Genomic DNA, 26,790 nt, shown 5'->3' on the forward strand with positions numbered 1-26,790 from the left:
TAATTTGAAATAAAGGGAGGTAATTTGACATAAAATCAGTCCATAGTTATCTACCCTGATTGTCTCAGTCCAACTCATAACAATAATGAAATTTCAAATAAGTCCTATAGGACTTACCGTAGATACCCATGTATAATGCGCAGTTTTTTGACCCCCGGGACCACCCCCGAATCGTGGGTGCGCATAATACACAGGTATAGACAATTTTCCAACTTCAAAACAAGTTTGTTACCGATGTTCGCCATTTTGGTAAAGGGAAACTACTCCCCGCGCTTACTGTCTCCGCTAAAATCTAGGATTGCCGTTACGTTCCGTAAAAGATCGAACTGTTTATTTTTCTTTCAAACAAAATTAATTTCATATAAATTTAAAAGTATTTTGACGAAAGAAATGTTTATAAATCACAAAAATTATGTTACTAATTAAAGATCGAGAATTATCTTTAACCGAGATCAAACTGTGAACAACATAATTGACACGAGGTGACACGTTGATTGCCGGTAATTACTGGCTTTATGATCGCGACAAAAAGACTATCACACCTTTTGGTATCAGTTTAAATTGAGAAGCTCATGTCATTTTGAAAGATACCATTCCGAAATATTGAATCAGCTGCTATTTATTTATTCAAAATAGTGAATTAAAAAAGGTAAAACAACAAATATAACAATAATTTACTGGTTTTATTTTCGAGAAAACAAAAATCGATAGTACCATGAGGCCGATGCTGCTCTCCGCCGTGGAGATAAAATTTATTACCGGTGTCGATGTAAACTCTACTTTCGTTTTCCATCCACCTCAAAATTGACCAAAAAAAATTTTTTTTTTTTTTTTTTCCCCCAGGATTTTGGACTAAGATCGGGGGTGCGCATTATACACGGGTATCTACGGTAATTTTGGCCCTTTCAGGGGCCATAACTCTGGAATCCATAATGGAATCTGGCCAGTTCAAGAAAGGAACTAAGATCTTATGGTGATACAAGTTGTGTGCCAGTTTGGTAAAAATCAAATCATAAATAAAGCTGCTATTGTGCAGACAAGGTCAAAATAGCTAATTTTGGCCCTTTCAGGGGCCATAACTTCAGAACCCATAATGGGATCTGGCCAGTTCAAGAAAGGAACTGTGATCTTATGGTGATACAAGTTGTGTGCAAGTTTGGTTAAAATAAAATCATAAATGAAACCACTATCGTGCAGACAAGAAATTGTTGACGCACGGACTGACGACGGACGAAGGGTGATCACAAAAGCTCACCTTGTCACTATGTGACAGGTGAGCTAAAAAAAAAGATTGACATAACACAAGTAAAAGGAATTAAAAAGTACATACAAAAAGTGAACAATTCAAGAACTAATCAAGATATTTGGCAACAACTTCAGGAAATTTTATTCCAATTCTTCAAATAAAAACATCTCTACACCTTGTAGCTCAGTGTAAATATCTATTTGTAGTTAGACATTTTTATCAAGTCCGCCAGCAGAAGCCCTCACACAGGTGCTTCTGCCTCTTTTGACTTGAACAATTATTTTGTTGTGTCTTTTTGTTGTTGATATTTTTTGCTGTTGTTTTTCTTTCCTTTTCTTTTCATGCAAATTTGATTGATTCATTAAAGTTGAATTGGTTATTGACTCTTATAGAGTCCAGAAGAATCCTAAATGAATAAATCAGTATAGTTTGCAAAATATCATGTTATTGTTACCTTTCCTATAAGAAAGCTGACTTAAGCAGTTCTTATTATCCCAAAGAAAAAGTAATAAAATAATGATAAACAGTACCTTGTCCATGCAGATATCATTAATTGATGATTACTCCAGTCAGTATACTGAAATGTTGAGATATGCTAAAGCAAATTCAATGAATCAATTGTTACTACTGGTAGTAGACCAAAACGGTGATATATTCTTAAAGAAATGTTTTGTCATAAATTAAGTATACTTACAAATATGTTTAAGTCACATATCGTTATGCGTAATGCATGTTTCTTTGTATCAGTTTCTTCTCTGGTCATTTTGTTCACTGGTCTTTTCCATGTCTTAGCAAATTGATAGTTCCTTTGTATTATAGTAATACAGATTAATCTTTAATATTAATCTCATTTATTCTGGCAAATTTAGAACCAGTACTCTATAAAAGTTAAGTCTGGCCTTAATCGTAGTAGTGTATTTCACAGCCTACTGCTCTTCGTGGAGTTAAAATCATGTTGTGTAAGTAATATATAAAAGACTTGTATATAATTAATCTGCCTCTTTCTTAGTCCGCACTGGATACGAAATTAAACAAAGGCAATGTCAGTACGTGGCAGGTGTGCGCAGAGGAAAGTGAAAGGGGGCAGAAATGCAAGGCTGACAGCCAAATAAAGCTCAGCGGCATTCTTTCGAAGATAATTCGTCTGAAGAAAGAGAGATTTGGTTGTTAGCAGATTCCATCCCCTTTTGGGCCGGCAAAAGGGCAAAATCAAGAAACATAGTCAATTTGAAGTTGCCGGGCACACATAAGATAGCATGGTGGGGAATTCGTGGTCTGGGGTGGACCGACTTTATACATTGTGTACAACTTCCAGTTCTCTTTCGTCCACCACCTAAGGTATTGTTGTTTCACTTAGGAGGTAATGATGTAGCAAAACATTCTCTACGATATTTCTTCAAAATGATTCAAGACAGCATTGAATACGTGGAGAGGGCATTTCAAGATTCACATTACGTCTGTATAGACATTTTATCGAGATTAAATTGGGGGGTTACAGAAAAGGAAAAACTGCTATAGAAAAGAAAAGAAAAAGAATAAACCAGTTCGGTAGAAAATGCGTAAGGAAAGTATTATCAAAAAAGTTTAGCATGTTAAAGGTTGACATTGATGAACAAACTCCACGATTTTTTAGGGATGACGGCATACATCTATCTGATGTCAGTTTAGACATGTATTTAGATGCGATCCGTGAACTATTAATTAATTTTGGTAGAACATCATCTTTCGGGCAGATTCCTCTTGTTCTGTAAAGTGTAATAGTAATCTTTAAAAGACAATCTAGTGTATTTAACAAGTCATCACATTTGCCTTCCTTCACCTCTCAGCAATCTCCCATACAGACTATCTTGCACATATAACCATATGTACATCATAAATCAATCATTATCTAACAGTCGTTAGATACTGTGTACTCTGAGTTGTTGTTCTATTATTCTGTGTTAATTATATTGACTTGTTTGCTAGTACACATTACAACAAACCCGCGACACGTTACACTAGTTTTATGAATATCTGAGAATGAAACATGCCTAATGTGCCATTACTGCTGGATAACGCCCTGTTGCATCCTCATGAATGAAGTTATCAAATGTGAAGTTGGTGTACCTCCCAGTGCAAACACAACATCAAAGCTTCAGCCACTAGATCAGGGAATTATTCAAAATAAGAAGAGTGGGAAATTGGGTAAAATTACAAGAATCGTTTCCAAACTATATCACTGTAATAACATGTGCAGAGACGGTGTTGTTCAATACATGTACTTGGGAAACTTCTTGAATGTGAAAAGGTCACATGGCAACAGCAAGAAATGTGAAATTTATAACAGATTTAAACCATCAGTTATAGAACAAGAGGACCATGCTGGTCCTGAATCGCTCACCTTTCCACATGCAACCCAGTTCATTGTGGCTAAGTTTCATTGAAAACCACCATGTAGTTTCACTACTTTTAGACCTACTGACCTAGTTTTGGACCGCATATGACCCAGTTTTGAACTTGACCTAGATATTATAAAGCTGAACATTCTGACCAACTTTCATAAAGATCCCATGAAAACTGTGACCTCTAGAGTGGTCACAAGCAAAAGTTCTATTTTTAGACCTACTGACCTAGTTTTAGACCGCACATGACCCAGTTTCGAATTTGACCTAGATATCATCAAGATGAACATTCTGACCAATTTTCATAAAGATCCCATGAAAAATGTGACCTCTAGAGTGGTCACAAGCAAAAGTTTACACATGGACGACATAGACCTACTGACCTAGTTTTTGACCGCAGTTGACCCAGTTTCGAATCTGACCTAGATATCATCAAGATGAATATTCAGATTAACTTTGATACAGATCCCATGAAAAATATCGCCTCTAGAGAGGTCACAAGGTTTTTCTATTATTTGACCTACTGACCTAGTTTTTGAGGGCACGTGACCCAGTTTTGAACTTGAACTAGATATCATCAAAGTGAACATTCTGACCAATTTTCATGAAGATCCATTCAAAAGTATGGACTCTAGAGAGGTCACAATGTTTTTCTATTTTTAGACCTACTGACCTAGTTTTTGACCGCATGTAACCCAGTTTCAAATCTGACCTAGATATCATCAAGATGAACATTCTGACCAACTTTCATAAAGAACCCATGAAAAATGTGACCTCTAGAGTGGTCACAAGCAAAAGTTTACGCACGCACGCACCAACGACGGATGCTGCGCGATCACGAAAGCTCACCTTGTCACTTTGTGACAGGTGAGCTAAAAAGAAAAGGTATTAGCAGATCATTTGCTACCAAAACAAGTAATAAACAAAACTGATTCAGAGTCGGGCAGATTAATGGATGCTGCTTCACCAAGTGATAGTCCTAAAGACAGGCAACAAATTTTGGAAAACAAGACAGGAAAGTGATACTTTTATCATCGTGAATTTGATGGTTTTGTGGAAGCTGTTGCATCAGAAGATTAACTTAACTTTTTAATGCGATCCTTCTTATCAAACAACTTACAAGAAAAAATGTTTCGTTATATGTCTATGATAAGGATACATATTAATGACCAATGTAAGATGGTGTGTAAAAATAATTTAATCTACCTTATAAGTGTAGGTATATATATGTTTTGATATTTATTAGTTTTTTAATGAATTAAGAAATAAAATGTGTAACAAGAGCACCGCCTTGCGGGTGCTGACGCTCATCTGATTTTTTTTGTATAATAGAAATATTGTCCTACCCATGATTTTCTAAGTCTAAAAAGGGCCATCATTCTTGCAAAAAGCAGGATGGAGTTATGTTTCTTGATGTATAGTGTCAGCTTATGATGGTGAAAAACTGTTGCAAGTTTTAAAGCAATAGCTTTGATAGTTTATGAGAAAAGTTGACTTAAACATAATACTCAACCAAGAAAATGATTTTCTAAGTCCAAATGGGGCAATAATTATTGCAAAAAGCAGGATGGAGTTATGTTGCTTGCTGTACAGGGTCAGCTTATGATGGTGAACAAGTGTTGCAAGTTTCAAAGCAATAGCTTTGATAGTTTAAGAGAAAAAATTGACCTAAACATAAAACAACCAAGAAATCTGATATTTTCTAAGTCCAAAAGGGGCCATAAATCTTGCAAAAAGCAGGATGGAGTTATGTTTCTTGCTGTACAGGGTCAGCTTATGATGGTGAAAAACTGTTGCAAGTTTTAAAGCAATAGCTTTGATAGTTTAGGAGAAAAGCTGACCTAAACATAAAACTTAACCAAGAAAACTGATTTTCTAAGTCCAAAAGGGTCAATAATTCTTGCAAAAAGCAGGATGGAGTTATGTTCCTTGATGTACAGGGTCTGCTTATGATGGTGAACAAGTATTCCAAGTTTCAAAGCAATAGCTTTGATAGTTTAGGAGAAAAGTTGACCTAAACATAAAACTTAACCAAGAAATCTGATATTTTCTAAGTCCAAAAGGGGCCATAAATCTTGCAAAAAGCAGGATGGAGTTATGTTTCTTGCTATACAGGGTCAGCTTATGATGGTGAGAAAGTATTCCAAGTTTCAAAGCAATAGCTTTGATAGTTTAGGAGAAAAGTTGACCTAAACATAAAACTTAACCAGGCAACGCCGACGCCGACAACCGCTCTAGTGATGACAATAACTCATCATTTTTTTTCAAAAAATCAGATGAGCTAAAAATCAGTTATGTCAAACTTGCAACAAAAATTAGCTGTGATATATCAGAGACCTTCCCAGGTTCTTTGATTTGAAATATATAAAGCACTCTGCACAGGATGTCACATACATATCATTATGGCTAATGTTGTGCCCAAAAATATACAGAGCCTGTGGAAATGCCCATAGTTGTTAAGCTTAAAATACATTTATTCGCTTGTAGTTCAAAATTATGTGTTATGATAAATTGCAGATGTTACAAGCCTTACTATGAAAACAGTATGGAAAGTAGTGGCTGAGAGGTACAATGCATCAAGCAATGTGCCACGGAAATCCAGTGACCTGGAAAAGACATGGACATTATGATCTTGGTGCACTAAAGTTTTTTATCAAGACTAGTAAAGGAAGATAGGAAGTTTTTTTTTCAATATTAATGTGATAATTATATGCTTATGATAAAAGTAACATTGCTTAATAACAAGTGCAAATTAAATTGCATGCAAATGTATTTATTTAAAAGATGACTTTTCCTTTTTTTGGTGTTTATGCAAAATGAATGATAGAACATGATAGGCAAATCCATGAATCCTGCTAGTGATTCAAATCAAATTTGCCAATCCTATTCTGTTGTTCCATTTATAAACACATGTATATTATAAATTGCTCACATTTTGTTGCATTGGAAGTAAGCTCAGCTTCCTGGCCCTTCTGTTCAAAAGACAGAACAAATTCAACGTCATATAAAGAATGTTCTCACTAACTATACGTGGATATTTTAAAAATGGCAGCCTGTTATCATAAAGCAGTACTGTCGCAATTTAGGCGCTTTTCCTTTTGCTGTTCATACGGATTTACAGCATAATTGCAAAATTAAACGAGACTTACCTTGGAAGTTGAAGTTCAATTTTAATTCTATTTTGTTCAAAATTATTTTCGTCATTAAATGAGATTGTGTTCCACGCATGCGCATCAGTGTGTTTACCGCATGGCAGATGGTCTAGATTTTTTCAACGCGGTTGTGAATAAATCTAACATTTAAGTGGTTTAAAAGTCTTTAGAAATTAGTGTTTTTAGTGTTTTTGGTCGAGACTTGATTGTTTCTACGTATAGTTACGTCCTTTTCTGAAGTAGTTTATTTTTCTTCGAGAATTTCACGTTTTTCTGTCTTTGCACATGGTACGAAGTTGCATCATCCAGTGATAGGTACTATCACAATGGACAGTAAAAAGGATGAAGAAAAATCCTCAGGTTCTGGGGATGTTGAGAGAAAACACCACAAAAGTACCTCGGGGAATAATAGTACTTACAACAGAGTTGAATAGAGTGAATGTAAATATAATAATGTGGTATTACTAAAAGAGTATTTCGTTGAGTGCAATTTCATTTTTTCAGGAAATTCAGCATGCAGTTATCACTACTGACTGTGGCAATCGTTGATGTGATAGGACCTTGGCCATCACTGGATGGTATTTTTGGTGGTGTTAATACCATCTTCTTGGCACACAAGTGTAAATTTGTTTTCTACTTATAATTAGAGATTGTTAGTTCCCCAATGGTTGAACACCAGAAAGGACTGTAGTAATGCTTGACCAATCCATTTGTGACACGGATGTTTATGAGACAAGTTCGGCATTCACGCTCGGATTATGTAATTCTATGCATTGGTGGCAATGATTTGGACACTCCATATCTCGCTAGCAAATCAGCAGAAGAGGTAGCCAGCTTGTTAATTGCTACAGCAACTGATCTACAATCGCGGTACCAGCTAAAGCACTTTGTTGTCCAACTGCTTTAAAGACAAAGGACTAGACATGTGGATACGACAGTCTATCATGAAAAGGTTACACGGTGTAACGAAATCTTGCGAAATGATTTGCATGATCTGCAACATGTTTCTTTCTGGACACTGAGACATTTTCATGGTCTGCGAAATGAGCTCCTGCAGAGGGATGGCGTCCGCATAAACGAGAGAGACTGGACGTACATTTACCATAATTTATGGAGTACCATCATTCGATGTGTTTAACACATAAAGTGTAGTTTATGCTATCCCTTATGAAGAAAGGTTTTCATATGTGTGGTAACATAATGTGTTCGAGAATCAGTGACAGCTCCTGTTATTATCATTTCATTTAATTAAATGATTATGAGCTTACTTTGCTTTCAAGATAATTAATTTAAATAGATTTCGATTCATCTGTAGTACATTGCAACTTGTATTTACAAAAGCAATCCTTTGTCTCTCGTTGCATCATGTAATAATTCAAAACACAGCATTCACGATCAAGTTCATGAAGCCGTGGAAGCGCAGTGTGCTAATGGCGGATTACAGAACTGAGCTAGCAGCGAAATTTCTTTTGGATTGCGACACAGATTTTTTAGATGCCATTGTTGTACAATTACATGACCATCTTGGACATTTGCAAATGTTTTTGTATACAAGAGGAACTTATCTTGTTCTATTTTATTGAACTGTCAAATGTATAATGATTTCATGGCAATTAAAGTGGTTAATATTTAAAGCGTGTATATGGATGTACGGAAGTCAAAATAGCTCTGTGGTCATTGTCAATACCTTGAAACCTGGAGGTCGTAAGATCAAAACCGTTCAGTGTCTGTCTTTTTTTCTCACAAATTTCAACAACCACTGTACATGTACATTTTTATCAATATTTTCTTCATTGTATTTTACACGTATTTTTTTATTTTTATCTCTTTCTAATTTTCTCAGTTTTTCTTTATTTTTTTTTTATTTTTTATTCAAAGTTCATTTCAGTACATTACAAATTTCATAAATAAAAATTACAACTAGCTAAATTCATCAATCAGTTTGGATCGCTAAAAATTCAGTAAGAAACATTTTTTTTGTTGTGAAGCCCGTGAATTTAAATTTTCACCCGTCCCTTTGTAATTTAAAACATATAAATCAATTAACCATTTTAAAAGATGTTCTAGCTTTTGGGCTCTAACCAGCAATTTCCTGCATACGAACCATGCGTTGTAACCACTGAGCCACTGATACGAACAACGAGAACGTGTTTCAATTACAATACTAATAATGATATTTAGACACTTAACCAAAATTTCTTTCCGTAAAACATACAGATAGCACTGAAGTTTGGCCGAATATTATAATATCAAATGCACAGAACATATAATGTATGCACATTTGACAGGTTAAAAAAATAGCACAATACACAGACGTAATTCATGATTTTGGTTATGTTCAGACTTTTTGCACATGTATAGAGCTTAGCTTGGATTATCATTTCAATTAATTTTACACACAATCGTCACTGACGAGAAGAAATTTTAATTCATCTATTTTAGAACTGATTATTTTAAGAAATTATGCCTGCATTTTTTGCTTATTAAATTACATGCGAAGTTGTTGCTAACCATTGTATTTTTAATATACCATATCTGTTGCTAGATATTTTTCCAGCCACAATTACTGGGTACTCATTTTTTTCCGCATGTAATAGAATTATATTTTTTAAAAGGTAATGGCAAACAAATAAATAGTCAAATAATATCATTCAATATGTTTATATCAAACATAAGTACAGAAGAGTCTAGGCAAGCTACTACAAGCAGCACCAGGACCAGTCCACAAGATCCTAGGACATCCCAATTACAGATACAGGGGAATACAGTCGAGGGAACAACCGACAATCCACCACCAGTGATGTTAGAACCCAGCAGCCTGACAAACTTGAGAGGTATTGCCCTAAGTAAGGGTGTTGACCTAGAGCTTAAGGCAAAGGTTTAGGGGGACCAGTACTTTCCATTATCACGTTTGATTGCTTCTAAAGAGTCTGGTACCTTGACCAAGAAGCACCATCCAGATGGTTCCATGACAATAGAGAAGAAAGACACAGACGACATAAAGACGATGGAGGCATGGCATAATGCACACACAGTTTTTGTCTGTGTACCTTGAAAGGACCCCTGAAGCTGGGTCGGCACTGATGAAGAACTACGCGACAGTACAAAACTTGCTGGCGCTTATGCCGCAATCAAGTACGACACCATCAATTTCTTAGGTGTACACTAAGGTAATAGTGTCTAACATTAGGAACCATGAAAGATGCAGACGCTGGGTCGAGTAGGATAGCTCTCTATCCATTACTCTGTATAGATAAGCTAACAAGGAAGGATATTCTGCAACAAACAACAGTTGACAGCAAGAGAGCATAATGACACCAATTAATCAAATTGCCGCTTGGCTTCCAGTTCTTTACTGCTCTTATAAATGAAATCCAGCATAATTTTTACTAAAATATTTCAATGAACATGTACGAATGAAAACAATCAAGGCTTTCTTGTGGTTTATCGTATAAACCACCATTCAAATACTAAGATGTTTTAACTTTCGGGTTAATGCCCTAGTGGTTCCATCTTTGCGCATCTGAACTCTGACTAACCACTTGAAGGCCTTGGTTATTTCTTAATTATAATATTGTAATATTTATATTTATCCAGACTGTGTTAAAGAGCAGTGGAAATATTGTACATTAGATGAGATAAGAACTGTAATCCGCCACATACTGAAGCCATCAAGTAACATTAAAAAGTCTGGAAAGCTGGAAAGCTCAGATGAAGCAGAAAATGAGAACTATGACAAATAAATTAGAGCTATCTACAGGATTGAAATTGATTAATTATCTAATTTATTTGAATAATACACAGTATTCATTCTTTTACCATGAATATTTGCTTTATAATAACTCCAGTCAAAACTTGTTCACATAATTTATTATGTTGACTGTGCTATACCTACTTCAATAGAAGGTAACTGGATACAAGGAGGGCCCTGCACAGTTTACTGTAAGATAAACCTAGAGGACTACGAATTAGGTCAGAACCAGTTGCACAAATGAATTTTACCAGACCTGGAATTTAAACTGGAAAAGGAAACCTGTGATGGCAAATTACACAGACATCCGACAGTCCTTTCACTAGAATTAACTAGAAAATGCTTTTGTAAAAAAGCGCATGTCTCCCCCAATGCAAAATCCTATAGGCAAGAAGTCAATAGGGGTCAGGAGCGAAAGTCAAAGAGACACTGATGGTTGGCTACAATAGGGATCATCTACTTGGCATGTCCAGTCATCCCACTAAATTTCAACACTCTTGGCCTAGTGGTTCTCAAGTCACTGTTCAGGCTCCTGTGACCTTGACCTTTGATCAAGTGACCTCAAAATAAATAGGGGTCATCTACTCTGCATGTCCAATCATCCTATTAAGTTTCAACATTGTAGGTCAAGTGGTTCTCAAGTTATTTCCAAAAAATGATTTTACATGAACAGGCCCCTGTGACCTTGACCTTTGACGGAGTGACCCCAAAATCAATAGTGGTCATCTACTCTTCATGACCAATCATCCTATAAAGTTTCAACATTCTGGGTCAAGTGGTTCTCAAGTTATTGATCGGAACTGGTTATCAATGTTCAGGCCCCTGTGACCTTGACCTTTAACGGAGTGACCCCAGAAACAATAGGGGTCATTTACTCTGCATGAACAATCATCCTATGAAGTTTCAACATTCTGAGTCGAGAGGTTCTCAAGTTATTGATTGGAAATGGTTTTCCATGTTCAGGCCCCTGTGGCCTTGACCTTTAACAGAGTGACCGTAAAATCGTTAGGGGTCATCTACTCTGCATGACAAATCATCCTATGAAGTTTCATCATTCTGGGTCAAGTGGTTCTCAAGTTACTGACCCGAAATGGTTTTCAATGTTAAGGCCCCTGTGACCTTGACCTTTCACAGAGTGACCCCAAAATCGTGAGGGGTCATCTACTCTGCATGACCAATCATCCTATTAAGTTTCAACATTCTGGTCAAGTGGTTCTCAAGTTACTGACCGGAAATGGTTTTCAATGTTCAGACCCTTGTGACCTTGACCTTTAATGGAGTGACCCCAAAATTGATAGGGGTCATCTACTTTGCATGTACAATCATCCTATGAAGTTTCAACATTCTGGGTCAAGTGGTTCTCTAGTTATTGATCGGAAATGGTTTTCAATGTTCAGGCCCCTGTGACCTTGACCTTTGACGGAGTGACCCCAAAATCAATAGAGGTCATCTACTCTACATGACCAATCATCCTATGAAGTTTCAACATTCTGGGTCAAGTGGTTCTCTAGTTATTGATCGGAAATGGTTTTCAATGTTCAGGCCCCTGTGACCTTGACCTTTGATGGTGTGACCCCAAAATCAATAGGGGTCATCTGCTCTTCATGACCAATCATCCTATGAAGTTTCAACATTCTGAGTCAAGTGGTTCTCTAGTTATTGATCGGAAATGGTTTTCAATGTTCAGGCCCCTATGACCTTGACCTTTCACAGAGTGACCCCAAAATCGTGAGGGGTCATCTACTCTGCATGACCAATCATCCTATTAAGTTTCAACATTCTGGGTCAAGTGGTTCTCAAGTTACTGATCGGAAATGGTTTTCAATGTTCAGACCCTTGTGACCTTGACCTTTAATGGAGTGACCCCAAAATCGATAGGGGTCATCTACTTTGCATGTACAATCATCCTATGAAGTTTCAACATTCTTGGTCAAGTGGTTCTCTAGTTATTGATCGGAAATGGTTTTCCATGTTCAGGCCCCTGTGACCTTGACCTTTGACGGAGTGACCCCAAAATCAATAGAGGTCATCTACTCTTCATGACCAATCATCCTATGAAGTTTCAACATTCTGGGTCAAGTGGTTCTCTAGTTATTGATCGGAAATGGTTTTCAATGTTCAGGCCCCTGTGACCTTGACCTTTGATGGAGTGACCCCAAAATCAATAGGGGTCATCTACTCTTCATGATCAATCATCCTATGAAGTTTCAACATTCTGGGTCAAGTGGTTCTCTAGTTATTGATCAGAAATGGTTTTCAATGTTCAGGCCCCTGTGACCTTGACCTTTGACAGAGTGACCCCAAAAACAATAGGGGTCGTCTACTCCAGCAGCCCTACAACCCTATGAAGTTTGAAGGTTCTAGGTCAAATGGTTCTCCAGTTATTGCTCGGAAATGAAGTGTGACGTACGGACGGACGGATGGACAGGGCAAAAACAATATGTCTCCTGGGGGAGACATAATTAAGCAAATATTCTGAATGATAAGAACTTGGATAAATAAGTTTTGAATAATTATTCAATTTCTTGATGTGCTATAGATGGTGGTATTGACAAACATAAATAAGACAAATGTTTCAAAATCACTATACAAAATTCAAATTCACTATACTGTATCACTGAGTTCTACAGATGATGAAAATGATCTGATTAAATTTCGCGGATTGACTCAACCGCGAAACCCAAGAAAATTAGTCCCCCACGAATATTAATGATTTCACAGTATGCAAAAATAAGCGAAGGGGGGTCCACAGGGGATTTTGTCCTACACTCATCAACAGCATTTCACTGTTCACAACTGAATGCACTAAAGACACACCTATTGAATCCAAACTACTTTCATATACCACAGTATATACTTTTTTGAACATTGAAAAAAACACTCCCAGGTGTTAATTTACATGCATTTATTCTTGTTACCCCGTGTTTAGAACAATCCAAACACAGACAGGTGTTGACACCTGGTGCTGACAGAAACTGACCAGAGACTTTTAGAACTGCTTGAGTCAGCCCTGAAGTACATGCAATTGATGCTAAAGCACACAGCTTTCATTGTTCATAATTTAAAATGTGTCTGTTTTGAATGATATGTAGGACTTGTTTTAGGCACTATAAATAATAAACCATTTAAAAGAATGTATTTATATTCTGTTTGGTATTGCCTATGGATTTCTGATCCTCCCAGTGCACATGCATGGACCAAGTTTTGGCCATTTACCTAGAACACTTACCTTAATGATAAATACTTCATCAGCAGATCAAACTTTCTATATGATAAAAACCATGATACATCTAACAACTGCACCTCTGCTTTAAAACCTAAACATTTTTTGATAATTTAATTTTAGAACAATATAATTATACTGTAACTATGGAAATATCTGCAATGGTTCAATATTTGCTGAAATTTGCAGTGACACATAAATTCAAAACTCATATGGATATTAAGCATCACTGCCTCATAAAACATATTCAGTCTAAACTGCGTACGAGACTGAAATTCTAACAGCAAATTTTACTGGAGCTTTAAGATTCAATTTCAAATGAGACTGATCATAAGTACTGAATAGTCAGTAATGTAATATAAAATTCTAAACATGCAATTTTGATATAAATAATAAATAAAGTGTCAATATCCAACTAAGCGGTGACTGAAAATGTTCTGTGAACACGAGGCAAGAAGATAACCAACTTAACATGAATCATAAACAAATATTTCTCTTGTCTATCCAACTGTGAAATAAATATTTCTCTTGTCTATCCAACTGTGAAGTCTATCCAACTGTGAAATAAGAGACACAACAATTACCCATTTACAATACAAAATATCCTTTCATTTGAAGATGATTTAGGCTTAGTGTAAAAGGCTCTATTTCTCTAACCCATTTTTCCCATGACAATCAGTGTCTGCATATATTTTTACATCAAGTATGAATACACTTCTACTGTGAAACCATTAAATTTTGCAGGAACAGATTTTTTGGTTTTAACAAAAATGGCTGTTTCATATAATTCAATAAAAATTCCTGGATTTACAACTTTGAAGATAAAATGAATGTGAGAGTTATTTTTTTTGTTGAGATGTAATGTAATAAATTGACAAAACCTCAAACTGCACAAAAAATTTGTCCCCACAAATATTCATGATTTCACAGTGTTTAAAGTAAATATTTTTATTCCATGCCAAATGATGAAATACTTACACCTTGAGTAAAAGAGTTCTTGTTTAATTTTCTTCTTGTTTTTCATCAATTAACAAAAACTGAACAAATTTGTTTCTTTTTACAAAACATGGAATATATATCACCTCAAAGTCAGAAAACTTTCATGTATCCACTTGCGCTTCGCATTCAAGAAAATACAGAAATGAATTATCTCACAGTCGGCTTGAAATATGTAACATTTTTGTGAAAAACAAACAAATATTCTCTATATATCAGTAAGATAACTTGAGTTTACATATAACACTAAGCTGGAATGACTGGTTTTGGGAATAAGTATTGCACATTTCAATGTTATATCTACATTAAGTTACAATCCTTCCCCAGAGGGATGGGCTAGCTCCTGTATAACATGGTGCAGGAGTTCGTTCTGTTCCGCAGACAACATCGGCCACAGTTCTACCTGAATTGCCTGTATCGCCTCTATGTCATGTGACTGACATGCCATCTGCAAATACAAATTTCACATTTATAGTTGAAACTCGACACCTCAAACTTGCTTATTTCAAAATTCCAGCTATCTTGAAGACATTTTCAAGCCCTGTCACAAAAACACAATGCGCAAAATATAATTTTAAGTCAAATTTCAGTTACCTCTAAGTATAACACCTACACCTTAGAATTTGTGATGTGTAAACTGTTTTTAATTTCTGCCTGTATCATGAAACATTTTAAAGTGATCTAAATATCGAATCAATTTCTCAGGAAAACCAGGAACTGTATTTAGAAGCCACAGTAATGGCCCATTTGGTGTTTAAACCAGCAACATGCTTGTTTTATATATCAACAAATAGTAAAATGGTATTCTGCTTGTTCTGAATGACCTTATGTGCTACCTTACACAAACAAAGTACCCTATTTGTTAATTATAAAATCTACTTACCACAACTGACTGAAGCATAAGGAATACATCTTCATCCAAAAACTGGGCTGAAAAAAATAATTTGTGTGTGAAAGCAGAAAGAAATAGACTGGGTTCACAATTTGGATTTTATTGGTATAGTTTACACTTACCTATAGTAACTAATACGAATGTTTGTTTTTTTTGGGTTTAGCACCATTTTCACCAATTTTTCAGTTACGTTACAGCAGCCAGTTAGCCTAACCGGTGTTTCTGGATTCTGTGCCAGTATAAACTTGTTCTCCACAAGTAACTGCCAACCTCTCCACAGGAATTAGCAGTGGAAGACGAATTATTTCAAACACAATGTCTTTAACCAAATCGTCCTGGAGAACATATGTCCCGCCACAGGATCAAACTCATGACCCCGTGATCCTTAGATCTGCACTCTCCCTATTAAGCTAAGTGAGTGGGCTTAATAACCAATATGGGACAGTGACTTAATATAAAACTTTCAAAACATACTGGAAACCAGTGATGTGTACACTTAAGTTTGAATGTCTTTACATAAAATCCTACAAGTATATAAAGACAGGCTTATCTCTGAACAATGTCTGATTTTGAATTAGAGTATGAAATCCTTGTAACTTACTACTTCCAGACTTTAAAGATCAAGGATAAGAAACTTTGTCATAAGGTTTGTCTTAACCCCTCAAGCAAACTCTCAACTATAAATGAGTAATCTTATATGAATCTTTCACTGGCTGTGGATCTGATAAGAATATCTGGCTCTACTGACTTAATGCTACAGCAGCAAACCTGGAGCCAGATCCACTCTTTCAACCCGTAATAAGATTTTTTTCTTACATACTTTATTCTCAAAATAATAGAAGAAATAAGATAAAACTATTGCCTTTTAAAGCACTATTTCTTACAGTAGCGCATTTATTCATAGTGAAGTTCATTTTGACATCATTTTCAGAACAAGTCATTCTGCAGCTGACTGACTGCAAAATATTGACCACCTACCAATAGTATTATCTTCAGATGATTCCCAAGCATACTTTTCCAGGGTCTGTGCATGTTCTGGTCGGATCCTTTGTGGTGTTGGCTACAACAACATATATATAAGGGATGTGAAAAGAACACAAGCTTTCTGCACATATGTGGGAAATAGTACCAAAGAATGACAACCTTCAACTGTTTGGTGCCAAGCAGCAAATAAATACTATACAGAGAAGGGAGATTCTCAATTAAAATGTCTTAGTTAGAACTGGCTTAATATTATGTTAAAATGAAGCATATGACTTTACTTGGAAAATCTGAAATTTCAATCTTCTAGGTAGCGCTAGACATTGTACTGAGACACTTATAAAACATACTACCTGTAGAAGCATCAACAGCAGAACCCTCGTTATTTCACACCTCGCCAATATATCACAGTAAGCTCCAATAGGCTTTCCTGTCACACTGGATCCTGTTAACATATATAAACCAGTTACAAACAATACAAAGTTTCCCCTGAGAAAACAGTCAATGCAGGACACATCCTTTATGTATTTAGAGATGTTTTTTGTTATGCAATAGTTTATAAATGAAACACAAATAATATATGTGTATCCGTTATTAAGTAAAACAGAAGTATTTTCTTTGTAATCACAAATTTCACAACAGAACTGAATTTCATTGAGATATGCGAATAAATAGAAACTAGATGCCCACGGGCAACATGTCGAGCCCGCAAGCTGTCAAAAGGACTAGGAGTTGCACATGACACCCTGTCTCACTGAGGCAAACATTTATGCCAAATAAAAAATGATTGCAAAAAGTTACAATATAAGTTATTTATAGTAACAACAAAAGGAAATAAATTTTCAAAAAAATCCAAGTCCACACAAAAATTCTTAACAGTAGAGATAGGTCAAAATACTCTTCAAAATTGGAAGTAACATGCATACAGAAAAGTGGTCGTGATTTTCCCTTCGACCAGTAATAAAAAAGTTACAATATAAGCTATTTATAGTAACAACAAAGGGAAGTAATTCTAGGTTCTTGCACATGACACTCCGTCTCATGATGGTGAACAATTGTGCCAAGTTACATCAAAATCCCTCCATGCATGAAAAAGAAATGCTCCGGACAGTCATTATTGAATTTTGACCTCCAAGTGTGACCTTGACCTTTGAGATAGGAACCTGCAGTTTGCGCATGACACTCCGTTTCACTGAGGTTAACATTCATGCCAAATATAAACGAGATTGCTCCATGCATGTCAAAGTTATGGTCAGGACAAACAAATCCGGTAAGACGCACGCACGGACGCACACACATACACTGAACAACCATTTGGACAAAAATGTCTTTGCTTCCACAAGCGGGCTCGACAAAAATCATCCTCATTCCCCAAACAAACCCCCACCCCCTGCTCAATTTAACCAAAGCAGCCTAAATTCACCTGACAAATTAATTTCATCAAATATAAATATTAACAAACTACCTTTTCTTTATTGAATACGACATGCAAAAACAAGAGCTGTCGGAGGACAGCAACGCTCGACTATTCAACAGCCTTGTCAGTTGAATGAATACCAAAGTTGAAAAAGGGGCATAATTTTGTAAAATGCAAAGTAGAGGTATTGAATCTCTGTACTGCATGTCATATCATGACAGTGAACAAGTGTGTGAAGTTTCAATCCTTTCCAATTTGTGGATACTGAGATACCAGCTTACATACAAAAACTTAACAAAAACTGCTAAGTCAAAGGGGCATAATTTTGTAAAAAGCCAAGTAGAGTTATGGGACCTTCACAGTGCATGTTAGATCATGACAGTGAACAAGTGTGTGAAGTTTCAATCCATTCCAATTAGTAAGTACTGAGATACCAGCTTACATACAAAACCTTAACCAAAAATTTCTAAGTCGAAAAAGGGGCATAATTTTGAAAAAAAAGAGAGTAGAGTTATGGGACTTGCTTAGTGCATGTCAGATCATGATAGTGAACAAGTATGTGAAGTTTCAATCCATTCCCATTAGTAAGTACTGAGATACCAGCTTACATACAAAACCTTAACCAAAAATTTCTAAGTCGAAAAAGGGGCATAATTTTGTAAAAAAGCAAAATAGAGTTATGGAACCTTTGCAATGTAGATCAGTTCATCACAGTGAATAAGTGTGTGAAGTTTCAATCCATTCCCACAAGTGGTTACTGAGTTACCAGCTTACATACAAAACCTTAACCAAAAATTTCTAAGTCGAAAAGGGGCATAATTTTGTAAAAAAGCAAAATAGAGTTATGGAACCTGTGCAATGTAAGTCAGTTTGTCACAGTGAATAAGTGTGTGAAGTTTCAATCCATTCCCACAAGTGGTTACTGAGATACCAGCTTACATACAAAACCTTAACCAAAATCGGGACGCGGACGCCGACGCATGGGCGAGTGCAATAGCTCACTATTCTATGAATAGTCGAGCTAAAAATGAAAATTCTCCATTACTTAAATCAAGTTTTGAAAAAAAATGAAGGCATGATTAGGTATGATTTTTTCTATGGAAGATTCTGTTCCTACTGCATATTTTCCAGCATTTCTGGTAGTCTGAACCATATAAAGCATACCTGTATCTATACCTGGATAAGCTGATATAATCTTAGTAAAAAGTATAGAAATAAATTCATATAAACATCAAACATACCTCCACTTTCCTGTGCTAGGTATGCCATTTCTGTAAACACACCAAGGGCACCATCATAGTCTTCTGTAAACAGTTATAACCAAAGTTAACAAAACATTTACAATTCAAATCTCATAATTCTCCACTAAAAAAACCTTTGTAGAACTGACTAATTAAACTTAAAATTCCAACAGCATTGACACTGGCTTTCACAACTAGCTGCTGGGAAAGTTTTGCAAAAATATTTTTAAAAGATTTTCTCTTTACAAAACAATACAGGTACAATTTGATGGCAAAATAAATGGAATTATTTTCTCATCTAATTTATATTTTTCAATAAACACAGAAGTAGCATACTATTTCAATTACAATAATGGATCAGTGGTCCTCAATGGCATTCTCAAAGGAAAACTTACAGAGTTGCATGAATGTCAGCTGAAGTGCAATTCTTGTTGTGCAATAAATTTGTGAAGCAACTCTGCATCAGAATAAATCAGTGGACTTAAATCATGTACAAATATAAATAACAGTGATAATATTCACAGTCCAAACAACTCAGCACAGTACTACAGTTTCACTACATCTAGCCAGAGTTAGAGGGTGTGACGTGTATCACATATATCATTACCTGTCATAAACAGACAATCAAACCAACTGTGCTATTAATTTGCTTGGTTGTATCCTATGCTTCCAAAGAATCCTCTTACAAATATTACAATGACTTCTGAGTAGTATCAAGTATTTTTCCATTAATTTTCCATAACAAGTGAAAATATCTCAAATATTTTGTCACAATGGGTGTCCTACACTCACATAAAACATCAAAAAAGTATTGTGGATCAAAGTAAAGATTCTGAAAGTGATCTTTTTTTATAAGAAATAAGGAATGTCCTTTATACTTGTTTCAATCTTGCATGAAGCAACATGACCCAGCGACACCAGACAATCTAGCGGGCTCTGAAATAAATGATATATATAAAACTGTAGGTCATTAGCACATCTTAAAGTCTGAATTGGTTGTAAAATTTGAAAAAAATTAAACACCAGTTCATTGTTAGAAGATTTTCTACCATATTTTATGAAACATACCAGTTATAATTACAGATAGTCTTACAAAAGTATTTCAGTATGTCAGTAAGACAGCTCTCTCAACTATTCAACAACTTCTTAGCTGCAGAAAGGCCATAACTTTGCAAGATTTATGTATCTTAGTTATTTAATTATAGTTAATAACAAATTTAAATTTTATCATGGCAATGGCAGTAACTTTCAAGTAAAACTTCAACCAACTTTCTAAGCCAAAAAGGGGCCATAGTTTGAATTAAATCCAACCAAGAGTTATCTTTATTGATTATTTCAGTAGATCTGATGACTGGGAAGCATTGTGTGATGTTTCAATCCAATACATACACTTGTTACTGAGATACAGCTTTATAGTTAGTAGCACACAAAACTTCAAACAAATTTTCTACTGTTCCATTGTTTCAACTGCACGAAAAACTTTAACCAAGGTATGACAACACCACCATCACCAAAATCTGGGCGAACTGAGTATCTCTCACTATTCTTCAAATAGACCGGCTAAAAATCAGGCCAATTAAGATGTGTGTTTAATTAATCTTATTTATAGCTGCCAGCGGATACCCATATGGGCGACTCATCTGTAAGTGTTAGTAATTTTAGTTCAATTTGGTGCAATTACAGAAGCTTCCCTGTTTTTTGATATGCCACAGTATTACATGGAACTTTAGAGCAGTGGGGAATGGAACTACAGACCACTGGTTTCATAGTCAGACAGTGTTACAACTGGACCACTGTGCACTCTTTAACTGTTATGACCATGTTTGCATACATTCATACATACATGCTTTTTTTAACTGGTCAGCTTGACCCCTGGCAAACTTACACACTTCTGAAGGAGACTTAAATGTCTTTAAATACATTAACTATTCATTATCTCCTCTAACTTCATAAGTAACAAAAACCTTCTCTAACCTGTGACTGTAGTTCTGCTGCTCTCTGAAAATGGGCCATGGCTTCTCCTGGCTTGTTCAACTTCTGTAAATCAAATAAAACAAACATGTCTTAGCCATTTTATTCAATTCTAACAAAGCAGTGCCTTTTTCTACGTATATAAACGCAGCCAATGTTATATTCTCCTCATGTATTATTTACAGACTTTCAAAAAGAAAATAAAAATTTTCAAATGGGTACATTTTCTTAGTTCACAAAATGCATACCCTTGACACACGTAATAACATCATACAAGGTACACTATTTGAAATGAACATTATTAATGGTTTGGTCTTTTGGAATTTTCATCAAACTTTGGAAATATTTGGTAAAAATATACAGGAACATATAATTTTAACAATCTACAACAGCTTACTTCATTTCTCACTTGTAGTTACTTGTCTTGTGCACCCTGATATTCCCCCATTAAGCAAGCAAAGTATAACATTAATCAGATTCAGAAAGAGGAAAGAGTAAAAAAAATCTATATTTCACCTGTAATGCATTTCCTAACTCTAAACACAAAGCTGCTGCAAGAGACATGTTTTTGTTCTCAATATGAACCTGAAAACAAAATCAAAATGCACATTTTATGAAACCATCAATAAATATTAAAAGACTGCAAAGGTAGAGGCATATTATAGTGCTCAAGCCACAATATCATCCCAAAAACCCATCTGGAAAAATTAAATCTTGTTTTATTTAAAAAGACTTGTTTATTTCTGACATCTATGCAGATTACATTAACAGTTACCTCAATGTGTATTATCAGACATAGAGGCTTTATAAATAAACATCTCATATGTGTCAGGAATTATGTTCTACAGTCATGAGGTTTTTTTTAAAGAGATTTTTTTTCTAAAGATTTTTCCCGTCTAATTACAATGTACAACAACAAAAATATGTTATACAAATCACACATAACAAAATACTCTTATATACCTATCGACTGCTGGTTTCATAGTTTCAAGAAAATATTTCTATAAACATTAAAATGAAACAAAATAGGATTATGCACTACAAAAGTTAATTTGCGTGCATGTTTCAATTTTGTTTCTGTAAAATCACATGACATTGTACTGATGTTCAATGCACTGTTTGATTACCTAGGGATGCTGAAAAGGAGGGTAATATGTGAAGGACTCTAAAAGGGCAAAAGTTTCAGGCCTAGAGTAGATACCCAGGCTATTATGCTATATATCTGGTGACTGCTTTCTTAGATGAACATTAGAAATTTGGTATTTAATAATGTCAGGTAACAGATAAGGAATAGCAGACCTGTGCAATGTAAGTCAGTTTATCACAGTGAATAAGTGTACAAAGTTTTAATCCATTCCCAAAAGTATTTACTCAGATAACGGCTTACATACAAAAACTTAACCAAATTTGGACGCCGACATACAGGTGAGTCCAATAGCTCTACCTGTTCTTTGAATAGTCAATCTAAAAATTGTTATCATTATGACACTTACAATTCATTTCAGAAGGATGTATCAGGCAAAGCATTTATGCACCAAAATAAACACTCAAAGTATCTCTAGGCATCTTTTTAGAAAAGAAAGGAATGTCTTGATTTATGTATATATTCTATGCCTCTTTGTCATAATTCCTAGCCTTCTCAATGATACGAGCATTTTTCACATGTAGCTATTTTTTGTTTCCAAATGTTATGCATATTGTGACAACTATATGACAGTTGAAAGGGAGTAAAACTCACATCAAAAGAGAAATAGGCACAACCGAATCTTTTGAGATATAATTTAATTGTCTAAAATCACTGGGTTAATACCTTGTGATAGGAAATAGTAAGCACTTATTGTGGAACACTTTACATGCAAGTACAAGTACAGTAGTTTAGAAGATTCATTAACTCCTCCACCAGGGTGGGTATTATTCCAAAAACAATATTTACCACCAAGGATAAAAACTTTGATGCGAGAATTTCTCTCATTTCAGTATTTTTGGTGCTATTTTTTTTCAATATTTTTGCGAGATATCGTGCCCCAAAATAATCCCTGGTATTAAAAAATCTTTTGCAAGTAATATATATTCTTTGCATGGGGCTCTGAATAACAAGAAAATAATATATACATTGAGAGAAGTTAGCTTTATTAAGAGTCTAACTTAAATATAAAAATACCTACCCTGATAGCATGACTATAGCAGTTGATGGCTGCAGTCAGGTGTTCCTGGAAACTGAGACATCTTATACCAACATTGTCCACTTCTGCCTTAATGAACTCCCTAGCAGCATCAACCAAGGCTTGAGTCTCACCCGCTGGGTTCACAAGGGTATGCTCACATCTAAAATGTATTTATCTTTGTTTTGTTGATTTTAATGCCACACCAACACAATTTTACCTCATATGGCAACTTCCAGGGTCCCCTCTGAGCATTATTTCAGGTATGGGCGGGCACCTGTGTAGAACAACCACCCTTCTGAAAACAGCCGATTGGCTTCCTCACTTTAAAGGATTCTACACCTCATGTGAGATTTTGAAATCCACAGCAGTCCAGGGCAAGTGATTCAAAGTCAAGGACTTTAACCATTCTGCCACATAGGCCCGTAATGTATTTAAACTGAAGATTTTGTAAATATATATATGTAAATAAACAATGTCTTCACCTGCTAAATAATGTGACTGAATCATAATTAAACATAAATTTCTCCAAATACCCTTAAACATGTAGTATTAACACTATGCTGTATGACCACAGCAGGACATATACCACACCCACTATGTCAGTCCTTCGAGCAGCCTTCAGCTTTGGTTTCTATAGGTGTTTCTTTAATCAACTTTACTGGTGATACACTCAGCCAATGATCATGGAAAGGGAATTTCTTAATTCTCTTAAAATAGTAAGACTTAAATCAATGCTATTTAAACAAACTAGATAATGGCAGGATTACCTAGCTTGAGCCAGATGACAAAATGCTGCATACTGGGGGCACTCTTGCTGTTTCAATGTCTTAGCTAGGGCACCTGAAACAAAGATTTTTTGCAGTTTGAAATTTCATATACCTCATACCTAGTAGTGTTTCATATTTAACTGTTAATTTTCAAATGTCATATTTCAGGTAGAACTTTCTACACGTTTGATAAACCTGAAGTGATGGTGTAACGTCATTTATCCGGAAAATGTAGAAAAAAGGCTGGATTCGGCATATGGAAATGATCTTCATTTTATCATGAATTAATGTTAACCTGTGAGTAAAGTCATTACAATGGCACTGTTTCTATCTTTCTAAAGTTAAAATATGATATTAAAAGCGTATGCTAGAATTCAGGGCTAAATTTTTCCCAATAATAGAATTTCTTCAAACTTTGGATATTGAAGGACAATCATCTAAGAAACAAAAATATGCAATAAAAATCATAGATCACCGGTACTGAAAGAGTTATCTGCCCTTGAAAACGACAGTTCCCCTCTAAGGATAGGGAAAACTGTGCTGTAACCATTAAAATAGGGGGAAAATTGCGTCGTGATAAAAGCAATATTTTTAATAAATATGTTACACTAAAAAAAGAAAATGATTTAAAAGCACATTGTCTCATGTTTTAAATGGTACAATTTACATTTATATCATTTTTATCTGGAAACCGGTTTGTTGGTCGGGATATTTAAAAAAAACAAAAAACAAGAGCTTGTCGAACACGAAATGCCCCCCTTGATGCATTCAGTAATTGCACAAGGAACAGAAATTATTTGCTCACTGTAAACAAGAGTTCTACTGTTCCGGTTCAATGTGACATTTGACCTATTTACCTCAAAATCAACAGGGGTCATCTGCTGGTCATGATCAACCTCCCTATTAAGTTTAGTGATCCTAGGCCCAAGTGTTCTCAAGGTATCGTCCATGAAGGGTTTAACCGTTTCGGGTCAATGTGACCTTGACCTTTAACCTACAGACCTCAAAATCTATAGGGGTCATCTACAGGTCATGACCAACCTCCCTATCAAGTTTCATGATCCTAGGCCCAAGCGTTCTCAAGTTATTGTCTGGAAACAGTTTAAATGTTCCGGATCACTGTAACCTTGACCTTTGACCTACTGACCTTAAATTCAATAGGGGTCATCTGCTGGTCATAATGAACCTCTCTATCATCTTTCATGACCCTTGAGCCCGCCCGCTTAGCTAAGTAGGTAGAGCATTGGTCTACGGACCGCGGGGTTGTGAGTTCGATAATCGGGTGGGGCATATGTTATCCATGACTATTTGATAAACAACACTGTGTCTGAAATCATTAGTCCTCCACCTCAGATTCATGTGGGGAAGATGGCAGTTACTTGCGGAGAACAGGCTTGTACCGGTACAGAATACAGGAACACTGGTTAGGTTAACTGCCCGCCGTTACATGACTAAAATACTGTTGAAAAACGGCATTAAACCCAAAACAAACAAAAACAAACAAAATCATGACCTTGGCCCAAGCGTTCTCAAGTTATCGCCCAGAAACCGTTTAACTGTTCTTGGCCAATCTGACCTTGAACTTTGACCAAATGACCTCAAAATCAATTGGGTCATCTGCCGGTAATGATCAATCTCCCTATCAATTTTCCTGATCCTAGGCCCAAACCTTCTTGAGTTATCACCCGGAAACCGTTTTACTGTTCCTGGTCACTGTGACCTTGACCTTTGACCTACTGACCTCAAAATCAATAGGGGTCATCTGCTGGTCATGACCAACCTCCCTATCAACTTTCACGATCCTAGGCCCAAGCGTTCCTGAGCTATCATCCGGAAACCGTTTAATCGTTCAGGGTCACTGCGACCTTGACCTTTGACATACAGATCTATCTCAAAATCAATAGGGGTTATCTGCAGGTGATGACCAACCTTCCTATGAACATTCATGATCCTAGGCCTAAGCGTTCTTGAGTTATCATCTGGAAACAGGTTGGTCTACATACAGACCAACATCTGAAAAACAATATACCCCTCCGTCATTGAAGGGGGGGGGGGGGGGGCATAAAAATTGTTTTTTTTTTCAGAGGGGAATTTTTTTCAGAAATACGGGAAAACAACATTCTTTTTGGACAGGGGAATGGGGCCCAGCCCCCAAAAAATCACTGCCTACCTATTGACAGACAGTTATATTCAACTTACCATACTGTTCACAACCTTCTGCAACATTCGGTCTCTTCAGAAATCTCCTAAAATATTATAAGAAGTACAGATTAGTGTACATGTCACATTCATTCATATAATCCACTTTCTATCAATGGGAGTAATAAAGTTATCTATCTTGAGGCAGTCTGCCTAGATATAGAAAACAACATTCATAGCTGGGTTTTTTTTACTGTTATATTGTTCTAAGCAGTAGACTGATCTAGAAAGCCCACCCGCATAGCCCAATAGGGAGAGCGCAGATCTACAGATCACAGCATTGTGAGTTCGAGTCCTGGGCGAGCGTATGTTCCCCGTGACGATTTGATGAAAGACATTGTGTCTGATATCGTTCGTCCTTCACCTCTGATTCATGTGAGGAAGTTGGCAGTTACTTGCGGAAAACAT

General features: G+C 35.9%; 1 protein-coding gene across 2 annotated transcripts in view; it reads right to left on the reverse strand.

Annotated features, from left to right (window-relative positions):
• Positions 1-26,790, reverse strand: part of LOC123563590 (40-kDa huntingtin-associated protein-like) — a 44,028-nt gene that overhangs the window by 13,963 nt on the left and 3,275 nt on the right. The window contains exons 2-12 of one of the 2 annotated variants that reach the window (XM_045356463.2): positions 26,383-26,429; positions 24,184-24,256; positions 23,417-23,576; positions 21,768-21,836; positions 21,255-21,317; positions 20,159-20,216; positions 19,281-19,343; positions 16,976-17,067; positions 16,620-16,701; positions 15,633-15,679; positions 1-15,197 (exon numbers count right to left, since the gene is read on the reverse strand). The exon at positions 1-15,197 is cut by the window's left edge and continues 13,963 nt beyond it. In XM_045356463.2, coding sequence (XP_045212398.1) covers positions 15,060-15,197; positions 15,633-15,679; positions 16,620-16,701; positions 16,976-17,067; positions 19,281-19,343; positions 20,159-20,216; positions 21,255-21,317; positions 21,768-21,836; positions 23,417-23,576; positions 24,184-24,256; positions 26,383-26,429 — 892 coding nt within the window. In that variant the 3' untranslated portion in view covers positions 1-15,059. Of the gene's footprint in view, positions 15,198-15,632; positions 15,680-16,619; positions 16,702-16,975; positions 17,068-19,280; positions 19,344-20,158; positions 20,217-21,254; positions 21,318-21,767; positions 21,837-23,416; positions 23,577-23,898; positions 23,967-24,183; positions 24,257-26,382; positions 26,430-26,790 lie in introns of those variants that run through there. The other variant, XM_045356464.2, reaches the window with a different exon arrangement.

The sequence above is a fragment of the Mercenaria mercenaria genome, chromosome 2, assembly GCF_021730395.1.
Source record: "Mercenaria mercenaria strain notata chromosome 2, MADL_Memer_1, whole genome shotgun sequence".
Lineage (NCBI taxonomy): Eukaryota > Metazoa > Mollusca > Bivalvia > Venerida > Veneridae > Mercenaria > Mercenaria mercenaria.